This window comes from Nicotiana tabacum, chromosome 3 (assembly GCF_000715075.1).
Source record: "Nicotiana tabacum cultivar K326 chromosome 3, ASM71507v2, whole genome shotgun sequence".
Taxonomy (NCBI): Eukaryota; Viridiplantae; Streptophyta; class Magnoliopsida; order Solanales; family Solanaceae; genus Nicotiana; species Nicotiana tabacum.
The window spans coordinates 177,070,630-177,087,101 of NC_134082.1; the positions used below are offsets into that span (position 1 = coordinate 177,070,630).

The window sequence follows — 16,472 nt, forward strand, 5'->3', positions numbered from 1 at the left end:
GTTTGGGTTAGTCCATTGGTATGGGTTCTCTAATGCCACAACAAGAATAAAGGTGACGTAACCAGCGGCCTGACCTTGGCCGCTTCCTCGTCCAAAGATGGCCTGACCTTGGCCGCTTCTGACCTCCAATGATTAGCATACTCGCAGAAAGTTTCAGTGGGCTTCTTCTTAAGATTCTGGATGTAGAAAACATCCAGTGCATCCTCTATATTGAACCTGAACCTGTCCATGAAATCCGATGCCATACTCACCCAATTGGACCATTTCTTGGGATCTTGGCTGATGTACCAGGACAAAGTATCTCCAGTAAGACTCCTCATAAAGAGTTTCATCTTGATCTTTTCATATTTTCCGACCCCAACAAGCTTGTCACAATAAGTCCTTAAATGAACCCTGGGATCACCTGTATCGTCAAATATTTCAAACTTGGGAGGTTTGTAACCCTCCGATAGTTCTACATCTGGTGTATGCATAAGTCTTCATAGTTCAAACCTTCTATTCCTTTGCTGCCTTCGACACCTAAACTCGACTTGTCAACTTCTTGAGTTCTTCAACCATGTTTTTGATGAGCAGACTCCTCATAAAGAGTTTCATCTTGATCTTTTCATCTTTTCCGACCCCAACAAGCTTGTCATAATAAGTCCTTAAATGAACCCTGGGATCACCTGTACCGTCAAATATTTCAAACTTGGGAGGTTTGTAACCCTCCGATAGTTCTACATCTGTCTGTATGCATAAGTCTTCATAGTTCAAACCTTTTATTCCTTTGCCACCTTCGACACCTTGAACTCGACTTGTCAACTTCTTGAGTTCTTCAACCATGTTTTTGATGAGCAGGTACTTCTCAGCAGATTCTGGTGTATAGGAAGTTGGTTGGATAAAGTGAGGTACAGTTTCTACATATATGGTGTTGTTTTGGTGAGTGTCAGGTGCCTGGGTGTAGTGGTAATCATTGGTTGAATTTTGAGGATTCGGAATGGGTTGTGGTGTGTTCTGGGGAGTGTGATAAGTGACGGTTGGTGGGTACTGAATTGGTTGATGGTGATGTTGCGGCGAAGTTGGTACCGATAAGGGATTGAGATTTTGAGGTGGGGTTGCATATTGATGCGGTGCAGGAGGGTTCGGTGTATTTTCGGGAGATGCTGGGTTCTTTGTGTTGATGTCGGGGACGTTCAGGGTGAGGTATAGGTTTTCCAAGTTGTGGACCTGCTCAAGCTCTCCCTGTAGCTCCAATATCTTTTGTTCCAACCTCAAGACTAGATCATTTTGCACCAGAGTACTCCGACCGTCCGAAGTTTTCGCGTTCTCAACATTCTCCTTTTGAATACCACTTAAGTCATCCATTTTTGTTTTTCCTTTGCTCTTTGTATTACTTGGAGGAGGAGGATGTGGAGGGCCTTTAGATCTGGTGTGATACGCTGATGATTCCAGTATGAGCGAACCAACCTTAGGGGATGGGAATAAAGAATAAAGAAAAATAAAAAGGTAGACAAGTCAGTAAGGATTCTGAAATGTTTGCAGTATTTAAACACATATTGCAGGAATGTGAATTCGCATCCTAATTTGAGAACCTCATTGTGCCCAAGGTAGGCGTAGCGACAAATAAATTTGGGGAAATTTAGTGCCAATGATTGCCTTATTTCATTAATGTAAAAGTAAACAACCCAAAACAAAACTAAATAAGACAATGTTACTAATGGCACTTGGCCTTATTACATTTGAAAGGAAAGTAAGTAAATCTAATCTACTTGGTCCCAAAAGGACCCTCCCTAGACTGGACACTTTTGTCGATCAACTCTCCCAGCTCACGCAGGTTCAGCAACAGGAATGCCCTTTCCAGATGCCCTCTTTCATTTCCTTCAGCGTTCTGGCAGTCACTAACCCTCTTCCTCATCTTCCCCTCCAATTCCATCAAGTTGTACTCCAGATATTCTAGCCTTTCACTGGATTTACCAGCTCTCTCCTTCCATTCGTTAATCATCTCCATGTCAGCTTTATGCTGCGCGCCATATGTTCAGCTTCAAACTCTCAAACTCTTTTCCACATCTTGTTGTACTTCACCTCTGCCTCAGCAAACTCGTCTATGACCCGATTTCCTGGCCCAACCCTTGGCTTAGAGACCCTAGCTATGTTGTCCTCCAACCATGAAGGGTAAAGGTATGAGTGGCCCGCATGGTATCGGTCTGTCTCGATGGTGTCCTTCTCAACAATAATCTTCAAGGTCCATATATGTTGTGCTTTATTCTTATATGGGATGACGTCCCCTTGGAAATTTTCCCTGAAGTGACATATCTTAGCGACCCGTGGTATGATTTGTCTCCTGCCTTCTTGCCTCATAACCCTAAAAGGAGCGTAAGGGTATGTGCCCCTCAACCCAATCAGCACCAAGCGTGGAAAATCTCTGGACCTGATGATGAACTCATTGGTAAGGAACCACTCGAACATCTATTGGACCTGCTCCTCGGTCAAATTTTCGAAAAGTTGTACCCATCCCACAGCGTCCTCTGGCTGAGCAAACATATCTCGAATGTAGTTCATTCTTTTTGGATGGTGGAAGGCTATGTGATCATTCCACGTCCTTCGCGAAAACTCTTGATGGAATTGTCCCTTTTGGAGATGTTCCAATAGCCAGACCTGTAGCCGCAAGTTGCAACCCTCGAAGAACCTGAACCCCTTTTGACATCGCTCTAAAGCCTAGTACATGTCTGCAACGATCATAGGGATTATAGTGTATGTCTCCCACTCGATCCCGTCCATCAAAGTTTTGGTTACCATGGCCAGCCTAGTATAAATTCTATCCCCTTGGATCGGGAATACCAACATGCCCAAGAAATACATAATAAACACGAAGACCCTATGATGAATCCAGCCCAGGGAGGTGATAGAGAACTCATCGTTAAAGATACGGTAAGAGTTGATGTGACCGTATCTTTCATAAAGGAACCCAAAAGGTATGTAGGAGTCCTTTAGGCATTTAAAGTTGTCATTTTTCTTCAGCCCTATCTTCTGTAGGAAGCCCTTAGCAGTGTGATGTTTAGGTGATAACAGATTAGGGCTATCCCAAGGTAACCTGGCAAATCCTCCTATTTCCTCTAGAAGAGGAGTCATTTCTATGTTCCCAAAGCGAAACACAACCCTTTCCTTATCCCAAAAAAGAGTAGCAACCTTGATTAGCATCCTGTTTGGTTGAAGATCCAACAGATATGGCAAGTTTCCTAAGACTCTCTTCACATGGTTTTGATCACATGAAGGAAGATCCCTCCACCAAACTAGCAAAAGTGAGGGTATGCTACCGACCATACCAAATCTGGGGACTTCGTGCCTAATTTTCTGCAAAACAAAAGAGAGTTAGGCCCTTTCCCCCTCTAGGTTTGTCTACTTACATAGTAATGATTAGCATATTAGCACTTATTTCTAATCAAACATAATGTGAAGTAAGCAGAATTCATTTGACCAAAGTGAAACCCCTATAGACATGATTTCTATTAAAGCTGATTTTAACTCTTATATGCATGGTACCTAATTATTAAAAGCTGATTTAGATCCTATAGGCATAGCTTCTAAATGTGTGGAAATAAAGCAAACAGAACTTATTTAAACCAAAGCAGATCCTATAGGCATGTTATTTAACAAATACATTTGAATCAACTTGGACCCTATAAGCATGGTATCTACTCAATTTTACCCACAGTATATAACTACCCTCCCTTTTTACTAGTCATCCCACTATTTGTTTACAATAATTTATTACAGACCAGTGAATTGAATAAAAATACATAAGTAGAACAGAAATTAATCTATAGGGAGCCTGAGGTAGGACCAAATGATTTTCAAGCCTCCACAGTCTCAAATGTCAAAGTTCTATAGCCAATTTCATGTCTAGGTGTGTCAGAGTTCCCTAAGGACCTCAAGGATCCCGGGAAGTGCTCACACCTAGACCTTTCTTAAATAACAACTGATTATTGTGCAATGTGGAAGTGCCAACCCTGATATGCCAGAGTTCAAAGAGATATCAAGGGTCTCTAAGCAATACATGTACCAGAGGGGCGGGACCTAGTATTCTAGGAGTAAGTGAAAGTGCATAATGGTTTGAAAGAGTTTAAAAGAAAGGTCTTAGGACTGAAAAGAACTTCTGAACACCATTAGTGATAAAACAGTTTGAGGAATGTGTAAAGAAACAATTTTGCAATCAGAAAACAAGTCATAGAACAAACAGTTTTAGGGAGTACTTTGGCAAGCAGCCTTCACATAAGGGAAGAGGGATTGGGAACATAGAGAGTACACCTTAATGAAGCACACAAACAACATGATACATAGAGTTTTGAGGGGGTTCTATAGAACTAGTAGGTAGAATGCAGGTCATGCAACAAAGATCACAGCAGAAACATATTTAACCCATTCTAAGGAGAGTAATTAACTTAGCAGGAGTTAGGCAAAACAAGCAAAGACTTAGATGGGCATGCTAGGCAAGTATTGACAGGTGAAGGCATGCTAATTACACAAGGGCAGAGTCTAAGCATGCTAGATAAGTAGTAGTCAATCAAACAGGCTTAGTTTCATATGTAGACATGTTAAACAAGATAGCAAACAAGCAAGTAAAGTGGAAACATGCTAATACAAATTTGAATAGGCAGTATTAGGCATGCTGGGTAAGCAGTAAAAAGGGGCAAGAATGAACTCAAGCCATATGGACTAAAACAGTAAGTAAACACATAGGTTTTGATTCTTAAAATTAATCAAAAGCATACCTAGTTAAAGAAAGAAAACACAAGATGTGAGCGAGGTATTGTGCAATTTCCAGCCTTAGCTTGCAGCCGGCTAGATCAACAGAGATCACAAGTAGCAAAGAGAGTAGAGAGAGCCTTTTTAAGTGTAAAAGTGGTAGTCTTTGAACTATTGTTCATGTCCAGAAGTTAAAATAAGAGGGAATTTATATAGTAATCAAGAGTTAAACTAAATAAGGTAAGGGATCAACTATGTAGCAATTAGGGAAATTCATAGAATTAGTCACACACGTAAAATCAGTAAGTCTTCCCCTTAATCAAGGGATAATCAATAAATCATCACAAAAGTATTATGAAGGATAATTATTGGATATTTATATAATAAAAGAGGAGAAATAAATTGATTTGGAACCTTTAAAACTATAGAAAAATTATAAAAAATGCTTATGCATGCTTATAACTCCATATGTACTATTTTGAAAGTATATATATGTATTAAAAATATGTGAGGGCAAAATTAGGTATCAATAGCTGCCCCTCTTTACTCGGGAAGGATGAAAGAGTTTTCTAGTAAAGAAATGATGGCCAATTTTGACTGAATGAGATGTTTTGAAAGACAGAGGCCAGACTCTGGTCTTTGAGCTGCCTACATATCCCTAATTTTATAGGAATCAGACCACGTGTAGTTCTGGGTTCATTGACGGAATATATTGATGAAGTCATTACAAGAACGGACGCGAGATTTTGGAATGGATGCAAGAGTGGTTATGGTGAACGGATAAGTTTGAAAGAGTTTGGAGGAACTGGAGTGAGGTCGCTCCTACTAGGATAGTGGTTTCTTTCTAGTCACCTGCAAATAAAGAGATGCTACAGACATGTATTTGTGCGAAAATTTAAACATGATGTAGATTCCCTTTGGACCATGAAAATTGTCTTCGGACGATTAAGGATGACGTCCTCGGACCATGATGTCCTGGGCCATGGTTTATTTAGTGAGGGATTCGTAGGCCATGAAATGACATTATCGGGCCATGAAGATGGTGCCTCCGAACCATAATGCCTTTGAATAATGATATGCAAATTTGAGAGATCCTCGGGCCATGGCATAGTGTCTTCCAGTTATGAGGATGATGCCTTTTAGCCTATGACGCCTTCGGATATATTGGCGATATTTTAGCCCATGAGATGCAGTAATATGATGTTAACAAGACAAGGCTTAGTCTTGTGAAATGAAGGGCGGAGCTTATCCCGATTGAAAAGCAAGTAGATAGTACTAGAATAGAGCAATATTTATGTAAAGGGGGGACAGTGCTTAGTCTCATGCAAACGTGGAGGCAAGGATTAGCCTCATGCAAATGTGCATGCAGGGATTAGAATCATGCAAATATAGAGGCAAGTATTAGCCTCATGCAAATATGGAGGAAGGTATTAGCCTCATACAGATATGGAGGCAGGGATTAGCCTCATGCAGATATGGAGGCAAAGATTAGCCTTATGCAAGTATGGAGGCAATGATTAGCCTCATGCAGATATGGAGGCAGGGATTAGTCTCATGTAGATATGGAGGCAGGGATTAGTCTCATGCAGATATGGAGGCAGGGATTAGCCTCATGCAGATATGGAGGCAAGGATTAGCCTCATGCAAATAAGGAGGTAAGGATTAGCCTCATGCAAATATGGAGGCAAGGATTAGCCTCAAGCAAATAAGGAGGCAAGGATTAGCCTTATGCAGATATGGAGGCAGGGACTAGCCTCATGCAAGTATGGAGGCAAGGATTAGCCTCATGCAAATATGGAGCCAAGGATTAGCCTCAATCATATAATGAGACAAGGATTAGCCTTATGCAGATATGGAGGCAGGGATTAGACTCATGCAAATATGGAGGCTAGGGTTAACCTCAAGCAGGTTGGAGGCAAGGATTAGCCTCATGCAAAATATGGAGGCAGGTATTAGCCTCATGCATGTAGTGGAGGTAGGGATTAGCCTCATGTGGGACAAGGCTTAGTCTCATGCAAAAGGCGGGTAGCACATACACTACAACAAAATAGGTCTTTAGAAGCAATAAAAAAACCTTTTAGCGGCAATAAATATTGCCGCTAAATGATTTACCAGCTATTCTTTTTTAACCGTGGTTGCTGGCATCGCTAAAGCCTTTAGCGGTCATCCGATGAAGTGCCGGTAAATCTAGGTTTTATTGCCGCTAAAGGTCCCGGGCTTTAATGGCTACAGTTTAGTGGCAATTAAATGGCTGCTAAATCCATTTCATAATAGGCTTATATTGTGCTTCAATGGTCATTATTTTTGGCCGATATATCTAATTATATTGCCGCTAAAAGTAGAATGCTTTAATGTCAAATATTTAGTGGCAATTCAATGGCTGCAAAATCTATTTCATAGTAGGCTTAATTTGCACTTTAATGTCTAATATTTTGGCCAGTAAATCAAACTATATTGCCGCGAAAAGTCACATTAAATTGAATTAAATTGCCACTAAAAGTCATAGGCTATAATGGCAATTGTGTAGCTGCAATTATAACAAATGCTAAATAAAATTAGTTCTCGATTAAAAATACCCTTTTAGAGGCAAATAAAAAAACAAACTATCTTTAAACTGCAAAAATGCTAATAAAATACGCTACTTAACTCATAAAAACATAATATATTTCATTCAATCTAGAAAAACAAAAGAAAGTATTAATCTTACTAATGTATCAACGACATGTAAGATAAAATTATATTGTTCAAACAAAATAACCAATGTTATTATCGCTAATTCTATATAATATTCATAATAACAAAAGAGTAGAAGCCCTCAAACAATTCTGCAAATCTTCCTCGTACTGAAATCTTTCACATCGTACTATTTAACCTGAAATAACAAAATAAGTAATGTGAAAAATGAATCTCTTTTTACTCATTTGTTATTTCTATCATTTAGATGATAGTCCTATGTAAAATACAATAACTCATACAAGCACATACATGTACACCAATTCTGGACAAATAGAGAGGCAAATGAATATATACATGTACACCAATTCTGGACAAATAGCGAGGCAAAGGAATATATACATGTAAACCAGATGTTGTGACATTTGGTATTCTCATCAATCATTTATGCAAAAGTTACAAGGTCGATGAGGCAATGCATGTGTTTGAGAAGATAGGAGGCAGTGAAAGTGATGGCATTCTTGTTAAGCCTGACCTTGTTCTCTACAATACATTGATTGATGGGCTTTGTAAGGTAGGGAGGCAAGAAGAAGGGTTTAAGTTGATGGTAAAGATGAGGCTGGAGAGTGGATATGAACTTAATACTGTTACTTATTGCTTGATAGATGGTTTCTGTAAAGCAAGCGAGATTGAGAAGGTCATACGAGCTTTTTGACCAGATGAAAAAAGGCAGGGTAGTGCCAAATGTGATTTCTCTAAATACTTTGCTTGATGGAATGTGCAAGCATGGGAAACCTGATCGCTACACCTACAACACTTTGATATCATATTTCAGCCAGAAGGAGCAATTTGCAACTGCCCATAGAGTTATGAAGAGGATGATTGATGATGGTTATTTTCCTAATGTTGTTACATATGGAGCACTAATGCATATTGTTTAGGTGGAAATGTTGACGAAGCTATGAAAATATTCCAGAATATGTGTTCTTCTACAAATGTGCCACCAAACACTGCCATATACAATACTTTGATCGACGCTCTCTGCAAGAGTGACAAAGTAGAAACTGGAATTTCTTTGTTGGGTGATATGAAGGACAAAGGGGATTGAGTATTGAAGGAATTGTTTTCCACAGGCCAGATTAAGCAAAAGTTAAACAATATTGGTAAACACATTCTCTTGACCTTCCTTGATCCAAAAACTAGTTGCTGCTAGACATACTCTAGAAATTTAAATTATTGGCTAAAACTAAGCATACATCAAGGGCAGCAAACTAATAATCCTATGCTACAGTCCATTAAGGTTTGCATTAATATATTTCTTACATAATGCTTTTCACTTATAGAAAGAAAAAATGAATAGAACAAAAAAGAGTTTATGTGAAAGCACAGAAAAGTACCACAAGACGACGGAGTATTTCTAACTACATTATGCATATTGGGTGATTCTGGTATTCGCTCATGGTCACGGTTGGTATCAACGACTTGATAAATATTAAGACGTAAAATTATTTTAGTTGTATGTATATTTAGTATGTACTAAAGTTTACAGAGTACAAGAAGTAACAGTATTTGTAACAGTGAACAAACAAGAAAAAGAAAACTACCAAATACATACCCACACACATATTTTATAACAAACCTTGAAAGTTACAAGAAGTGAAACTTTCCTCATGACTCTTAAGTCTATATATAGCTACTAATTGGAACAAGCATTTCTTAGCCTATATACGCCAAAAACTTTTGAAATTGAGTTACTTGTCCAGTTGAGACTCCATTGATATTTTGAGGCATAGGTAACTCATTTGGAGCAATTTTATTTTGTTATTCATTTACCTCTTTTAACTCTGTTATCTCGTGCTTTAGTTTTTGTACAACCTCATCAGACGAATCCTCTATAATAATATTTCCTAAGGAAGATCTACTGCCCCACAACATAGAAGGAGTTGGACGAAGTCCTAAACCACGAACATACCCACTTTTATTATTTCTAAGCACTTGGGAATACACATCTCCTTCCCAAGCAACACTGCGGAGAGGTTGGTCATTTGATCCGTCAGTATCCCCCAACCTTTCGTTCATCATGTCCTGATTAATTAAGGGCATAACATAGTTAACAATACATTAAATTTAATACACCAAAAATCCAATTTTCAATTCAGTTATTCTCTTTAAGTTATCTTTTTTTTAAATCTATTTCCTAGTTCAAGATATAAAAGAAAGAGAAGAAATCTTTTTTTTATAAGGAATAAAGAGAAGAAATCTTACAACTGCCTTTGCAGATTCCTCATCCAATAGTCTACCATCCTTACGTTTTTTGTGTGTCAGTATAAATATTTCTGCTCGTGTAGGCTCTATATCATTCTTGGCCTATTACAATAAATTTGATGTCAAATCTGTACGATAAAAGAGTTTTAAAATATTTTATTTTGTAATTATACATGTACCTGCTCATCTATTAAGGTGGCAATACTTTTGGATCCTCCTGTGTGAGGTATATTTTGTTTAACCCTATTATTTCTATTTGCCTGGGTACACATCTATCATTGCAACATAAAATAATCAAAACAATATAACAATTAGCAACTAATGAAAATAATCAAAAGACTATAATAATAAGCAACTAATTGTGCATTTTTAAAATTTAAAGTTTATACCTTAGCTTTATCAGAAAGCCAATAAGAAACAAGACCAGTCCATTGATCCCTTGGTATGCGACTTGCTGGTCTATTCTTCAGCAAAGCATCTTTGGTTTTATATTTTTCCAAATATTCACATTTTAAATCGGATTTGTAATCTTTTCATTTTTTTCCAATTGACTTTACGACATATGCTTCTCCACGTGTTGGGATAGAGAACTTTTTCTAAAACCAAAAGCAAACATTTAGCAATAACATATTTTTACAAGAATAACAGCAACAACAACAATAATAATAATAATAGCAATAATAACTATAACAACAACAACAACAACAACAACAACAACAACAATAACAATAATAATAATAATAATAATAATAATAATAATAATAATAATAATAATAATAATAATAATAATAATAATAATAATAATAATAATAATAACAACTCCATACCCTTACAAACTCTAGCAATTTCTTCTTTTCTTCTTTATCAAAACTTCGCCAATCATCTATGTGTAGAGGTGTTAGATCTGGAGTTCTTGCGATAATGCCTAGAAAGCTAGCAAGCTTTCGACCCTCTTTTCCGATGGCTTGGTTGCGATTATTAAATTGCACATCAATTTTCTTCCCTGGAGGTAATTTCCAAATATATTTTAATAATGTAGGCCCACGAACCTTCCTAGCTTCTGAATTGCCTAACATTAAAAACTATTGAATGTCATGAAATTCATATACAGAATATCCATTTTCATACCTAAATATTATACCCTTGAAATGGCATTTCTATTTCAATTTCCTTTAAAATAATGCAAACTAAAAGGAGCTGCATTGAGTAACTTCATTGAGTTTATAACAAACTTGTAATGATAAAGCAAAGAGTAATAATCTTTGTATTAAGAAACTGGAAGATTTAGTAACAAGTGTTACCTGATTCTTCATTCTCTTGAACTTCAGTGCCAGAAGAACTATACAATTCAGTAGATTGATTATCATGTGATTGGGTCTGAGAGTGGTTCTGACCATCCATCAATTGCTCAATATAAGGTCGTACACTTTCATAATCATGTTGTTCAATTACCAATCTTTTGCCACCTCTAGTCCGCATAGTTCCTTCGCCAAAATAAAGTAGTTAACTAACTACATTCAGTTGTACTAGTACCAGATTAACTCCAATGGATCTACCGGCACATAAGCATCATCCACATCTCAAGTTATAAAAAAATATATAAACCACAATTTGTGCACAAAAAATATACAAAAACAAAGCCTTAATGCAAAGATAGTCCTCGAGTTAAGAGCTATTTGTGCACCAGAAAATATATATTATTATCCAGTGGTAGAAACACCTTAGCATCTCATAATCCAAGAGCTATAGCAGCAAAAGAAGTAACAATAAGCACAGAAAACTCACACAAATATTGGTTAATCCACCAATATAAGAATAGATAATCTATAGCTTACTAACATGCATGTTCTGTGGAATGTGACTTAAATTAAAAACAAAAAAAAATATCATATTCAATTCACTGGAAACAAATATCAAATACCTAAAAGTACTCTAATAACACCAGCAAAAAATATTTAATAACTACCATCTATCTTATTCTCAATCACTTTCATTTTCAATGTATGTTCCTCCATCAACATGAGCTTCACCTTCATTTGGATAATTTCGAGAATGTATATTCATATCAATTACTATCCCATCGACACCGCTTCTTACCTAATCATGACATTCATATTCTGAATCAATAGTATTTTCTAAGAGCGTCGAGCCAGTGGCATCGCTCTGCATTGATGATTCAAACTTTATACTATTTTCCTCTCCCATATCAAAAATATCTCGAGGTTTAATTAACCTAGGGACAAACCATTCATGATCCTTAGGATCTTGTACAAATATTACTTGTTGAGCTTGTTCTGCAAAGACAAAAGGCTCATGACTTTCTCGATCGCCAGAGTCTATTAGGTGTGAGAAGTTTACTAGTGTAAAACATAAGTCATCCTCCTTAACTCATATACCTTTGGTTACATCAACCCAATCGCACTTAAACAAGACAACCTTAAATTCTTCATAGTAGTTTAACTCCACAATATCATTTAATCTCCCATAATAGTTGATATTTACAGATTTTGGAGCTTTGTCACTTGTACTTGCATAACTTTTAGTTTTTGGAACGACCATAACACCACTATTTTGTGTCTCCATGAACTCTTTACTTTGTTTCATTCGAAATCGATACCCATTAATTACATTGAACGCCTTGAATCTTCTTGCAATGCAACTTGGACCTTTCGCAAGGACCTTAAATACATAACTGCATATTGATATAAGTACACGCACAATAATTTAAAATTGCTAATGACATAATCTAACTACTCACTTTTTCCTTGAACCACTCATGAAATGTATCAAAATGCAACCGATCGAGTTGATGTTGTGTAAGACGACGCTTACGATGTAATCTCTTGATTTCAGCAATATGTTCTGTATTTATGTAAGTCACATATATTAATTTTGCTATCAAATAAGGTAATATATAAATATTTAATTAATAATAGATTACCACTCACTTTTTGTAATTCTCAACCACATCTGATTCACAATTGAAAAGCACATGTCGATGTGCTTGCAACCATGTTTTCTCATCCAACTCAAATACATCTACTTGACCATACAGCTCCCTAACAGTAGGGAAAAGACATCCTTCTCTATTAGTCTCATGCTCAATCTCAACATCACTTTTTTTTTACCAATAAGACCGTAAATGTCTACCCTCCAAATATCGCGAGCAAAATTCATGCACTCATTTGCGATATATGCTTCTGCTATTGAACCTTCTGGGTTTGCACGATTACAAACATATGATTTTAAGTACACAAGTATCTGTAGAATAAAGTAATTTATTAATCTAATATTTTTATAGTTAATAAAAGCTTAAGATATACAATAATAATTTAATGATATTCTTCATGCCTCTCAATTGGGTACATCTAATGATAATGCACTGGCCTCACAAGTTTAGCCTCAGTTGTCAAGTGAATGACCAAGTGTACCATAATAGTAAAGAATGACGGGAGGAAGAGTTTTTTCATATTAGACAATGTTACTGCAATTTTTTCTTCAAGTAACTCTAACTCTTCTATTTTAAGTACTTTGCTACAAAGAACCCGAAAAAATGTGCATAGTTCAATTAAAACAGAACTGACTCTTTTATATGTTGACCTTCGCAATGCAAAAGGAAGAAATTCTTGCATTATAACATGGCAATCATGAGTTTTTAGCCCCGATATTTTTCGTTTGCGAATGCAACATGAGATATTAGACGCATGGCCATGTGGAAACTTGGCGTTTTGCAGTACTTCATAAAATAACTCTTTTTCTGTTGGAGACATTGTGAAAAAGTAGCATGAAGGTATGTCCTCCCACTAGCTCGAGTTTGAGGCCATAAGCTTGGTCTTATTTTCATCTCCTTCAAGTCTAATCGAGCTTCTACGTTATCTTTTGACTTTTTACCAAGACCCAATAATGTATAAATTAAGTTATCACACACATTCTTTTCTATGTGCATCACATCAAGATTATGATGCATCAAGTTATACTCCCAATAAGGAAGATTGAAAAAATTACTTCTCTTTTTTCATGTGTTTTTCATAACCCCGCCTACATCTTCACTTGATTGACCGAGAGTGAACTTTATATCTCTAACTTGATTTAGAACTAGTGATCCAGATACTGAATAAGGTGCAGGTCTTAATTCTTTAGTCCCATCAAACGACTTTGCATCATTTCAATATTTGTGCCCAGGCTTCAAGAAACGTCGATGGCCCATATAACAAAAAAAAAATTCCATGTTTGAGTCTTCTAGATTCAGTGTTTATGTTACAAGAACGGCATGCAAATTTACTATAAGTGCACCATCCAAAGAGATTACCATATGCTGAAAAATCATTTATAGTCCACATGAGAGCTGCTCGCATTTTAAATGTCTCCTTAGCAAAGGCATCATATATTTCTACCCTGACATCCCATAATTCAATTAACTCTTCTATTAAAGGTTCCAGAAAGACATCAATGTTATTGCCGGGCCATTTTGGTCCAGGAATAAGTAATGACAAAATAAAAAACTCTTCTTTCATGCACATCCAAGGTGGGAAATTATATGGCATTATAATCACTGGCTATGTACTATGAACAGTTCGCATTGTACCAAATGGATTAAATCCATCAGAAGCTAATCCTAGATGAATATTACGGGCATCTCTAGCGAATTCTGGATATTTATTATCGAAACTTTTCCAAGCTTCAGAATCTACAGGATGTCGTAAAACTCCATCTTTGTTGCGTTCTTCATGATGCCACCGCATAAGCTTAGAAGTTTCTGAAGACATAAATAATCTTTGTAACCTTGGTTTTAAAGGAAAATACCTTAGAACTTTGGCTGGGATTTTTCTATCAATTTTTTTCGATCTAGAAGCCTCACAAATTAAGCATTTATTAACATCCTTACTGGCAAATTTATTCCTAAAAAGTATGCAATCATTGGGACAAACATGAATTTTTTTGTACTTTAAGCCCAGTACTTCAAGTATCTTTTTAGTCTCATAGAAAGAAGGAGGCTACTTTTCACCCTCAGGCAGAGCATCTTTTAATAGTCCAAGCAAAGCATTAAAAGATTCATTTGTCCATTTGAACGACCATTTCATATTGTAGAGATGCAACAGAAATGACAGTTTATTAAACTTCTTGCATCCAGGATATAGTTCTTCATTTGAATCCTTCAAGAGTTGTTCAAACTTATTCACCTCTAGATGAGATTGATTTATAGATGGATTAGTATTATTTTCTTCTGAGTTTGGCTCCATCTCACCCCTTTCACTAATATCACTATCCATAGACTGGGTAAAGCCTCCAGAAACATCATGTATCATTCCTCTCATATCATCACCCCTTGTAGTTAATTGTCTGTAATTATTTACATGAGTACTATTTGATTCATTCAGAGACTCCCCATGACAAAATAAAGTATCATGTGATGGCATAACACCATTAACCACAAGATGATCATATGCAGTTGCCCGATTTATTTGATAGTATAGCACACATTGTGAACAAGGACATGAAATTGTTTCTCTTTCACGAAAGGCGTAGTTTAGAAAATTCTCTACTCCATCCAAATATTCTTTACTGACTCTATCATAATACATCCATTTCTTACTTCTAGGCTTGTCCATGACTGTTCAATGATTTATTTTTCTTTTCTGCAATTACAATAATAGCTAAAAATAATTTAGTACAAAGAGAAAATAACCTAAATGGTAGTTCTAGAAAAATGTAGTTATAGATGAGATATTAACATGATTATATAGCTCAAAGAAGTCATTTCAATAATAAAATTAAGGATTGGGAACAAATTAAAAACAGTAAGAAATGCACATTAAACTATTATTTGGTATTAGAATACCAGTTTCTAGTTGTTTTTTTTTTTGTATTCTTAATGTGCATATTCAGCTGGCTCAAAAACGACTTCACAGATGTATAATCATTAAGAAGCACCTAAGACGACTGCTCGCAAACTATAACTAAAATTCATTATAATGCAATTTTGCTCAATGAATCAACACCAATTAAACACCTAATAAGCCGCATTACAAAACGAATTCATGAAAACTAAATAACACTATCAAACTGTGGAAAACCTAACTACCCAATACTGTTTTTTAAAGAATCTTTAATCGCCACATGAATTCCATGGAATAAAATTTCAGATTTTTTTCACCATTAAATTTCACTATTGACACATCAGAATGATAAAAAAGTGTTCAACCTGAAGTTTAATTTGATATTTGAATTTTTGAGAAGTTAATATATATAAAATAATTGGGAGGGAGAAGTAGCACCATAGAATCCAGAGATATAGCACAAAAATAAATATCTCAGAAAGCAAAAAAGTGCAAATCAAATTAAAGTTATAATTATCAATAGAAAAAATTTCATCCTTCACCTCAAGAACATGAATCAATCTGAGAATATCTTAAAAGATAGATATAGAGATAGAGGTGTATAAAGAGAAATTAAGAGAAAGATATAAAAGTATAGAAAAATAGATAGAAACCATACCATTCAATTGGCGAAAATTTTGGTTGCTAGAGGCGAAGGTTTTCTTACACCAGGAAAATTGTAAAAGCTTTTTTAAGAATGAGACCTAATTCTTAGAGGCGTAGGTTTTCCTTTTTTGGGCAAATCAGAGAAGTGATATAATATTTAGGCGGCAGAAGATTTAGAGGGGAAAAAAATTGAAGGGAAAAGAAAAGGTAAAAATAAAAGCTTAGCAGACTAATTCTCTTGAATCACCACAAAAATATACTTTTTGCTGACAAATATTTATTAGCCGCTAATGTTTTTCCTTCGCTAAATAATTTAGCAGCAATTAAGTT

The 16,472-nt window shown here is 36.0% G+C and overlaps 2 protein-coding genes across 17 annotated transcripts; both read right to left on the reverse strand.

Moving 5' to 3' along the window:
- Window positions 1-7,368: 7,368 nt before the first annotated feature.
- Window positions 7,369-16,371, reverse strand: LOC107779128 (uncharacterized). 16 transcript variants are annotated; one of them, XR_012708039.1, is made up of 10 exons: window positions 16,156-16,370; window positions 12,609-12,921; window positions 12,419-12,522; window positions 10,962-11,144; window positions 10,488-10,729; window positions 10,050-10,256; window positions 9,840-9,932; window positions 9,661-9,762; window positions 9,229-9,480; window positions 7,369-7,594 (listed from the first exon to the last, which is right to left on the reverse strand). XR_012708039.1 is itself a non-coding variant. In XM_075250252.1 (8 exons), exons 5-8 carry the CDS (start codon window positions 9,930-9,932, stop codon window positions 7,586-7,588), a joined length of 456 nt encoding a protein of 151 aa, XP_075106353.1. In that variant the 5' UTR covers window positions 10,050-10,256; window positions 10,488-10,663; window positions 10,962-11,144; window positions 16,156-16,367; the 3' UTR covers window positions 7,369-7,585. The 16 variants fall into 16 exon arrangements, 6 of the variants coding, with proteins under 6 accessions (XP_075106353.1, XP_075106354.1, XP_075106352.1 ...); XR_012708038.1 differs by having other exon boundaries at window positions 12,419-12,921; XR_012708040.1 differs by lacking the exons at window positions 12,419-12,522; window positions 12,609-12,921 and having other exon boundaries at window positions 10,962-11,212; window positions 16,156-16,371.
- LOC142178153 (uncharacterized) lies at window positions 14,217-15,269 on the reverse strand. The gene is made up of 2 exons (XM_075247482.1): window positions 14,659-15,269; window positions 14,217-14,559 (listed from the first exon to the last, which is right to left on the reverse strand). The coding sequence occupies exons 1-2, from the start codon at window positions 15,267-15,269 to the stop codon at window positions 14,217-14,219; spliced, it is 954 nt and encodes a 317-aa protein (XP_075103583.1).
- Window positions 16,372-16,472: the final 101 nt, after the last annotated feature.

Bases quoted from the DNA above. Each gene is read 5' to 3' on its own strand.
- LOC107779128 (XM_075250251.1), bottom strand. From the start codon at position 11,057: ATGGTCAGAACCACTCTCAGACCCAATCACATGATAATCAATCTACTG. The intron at 9,763-10,961 runs GTAACACTTGTT...TTATTGTAATAG, and splicing joins TCAAGAGAATGAAGAATCAG to GCCAAGAATGATATAGAGCC. The intron at 9,481-9,660 runs GTAAGATTTCTT...TTAATTAATCAG, and splicing joins AGGAATCTGCAAAGGCAGTT to GACATGATGAACGAAAGGTT.
- LOC142178153 (XM_075247482.1), bottom strand. From the start codon at position 15,269: ATGGACAAGCCTAGAAGTAAGAAATGGATGTATTATGATAGAGTCAGT. The intron at 14,560-14,658 runs GTAGCCTCCTTC...CATACTTTTTAG, and splicing joins GCTCTGCCTGAGGGTGAAAA to GAATAAATTTGCCAGTAAGG.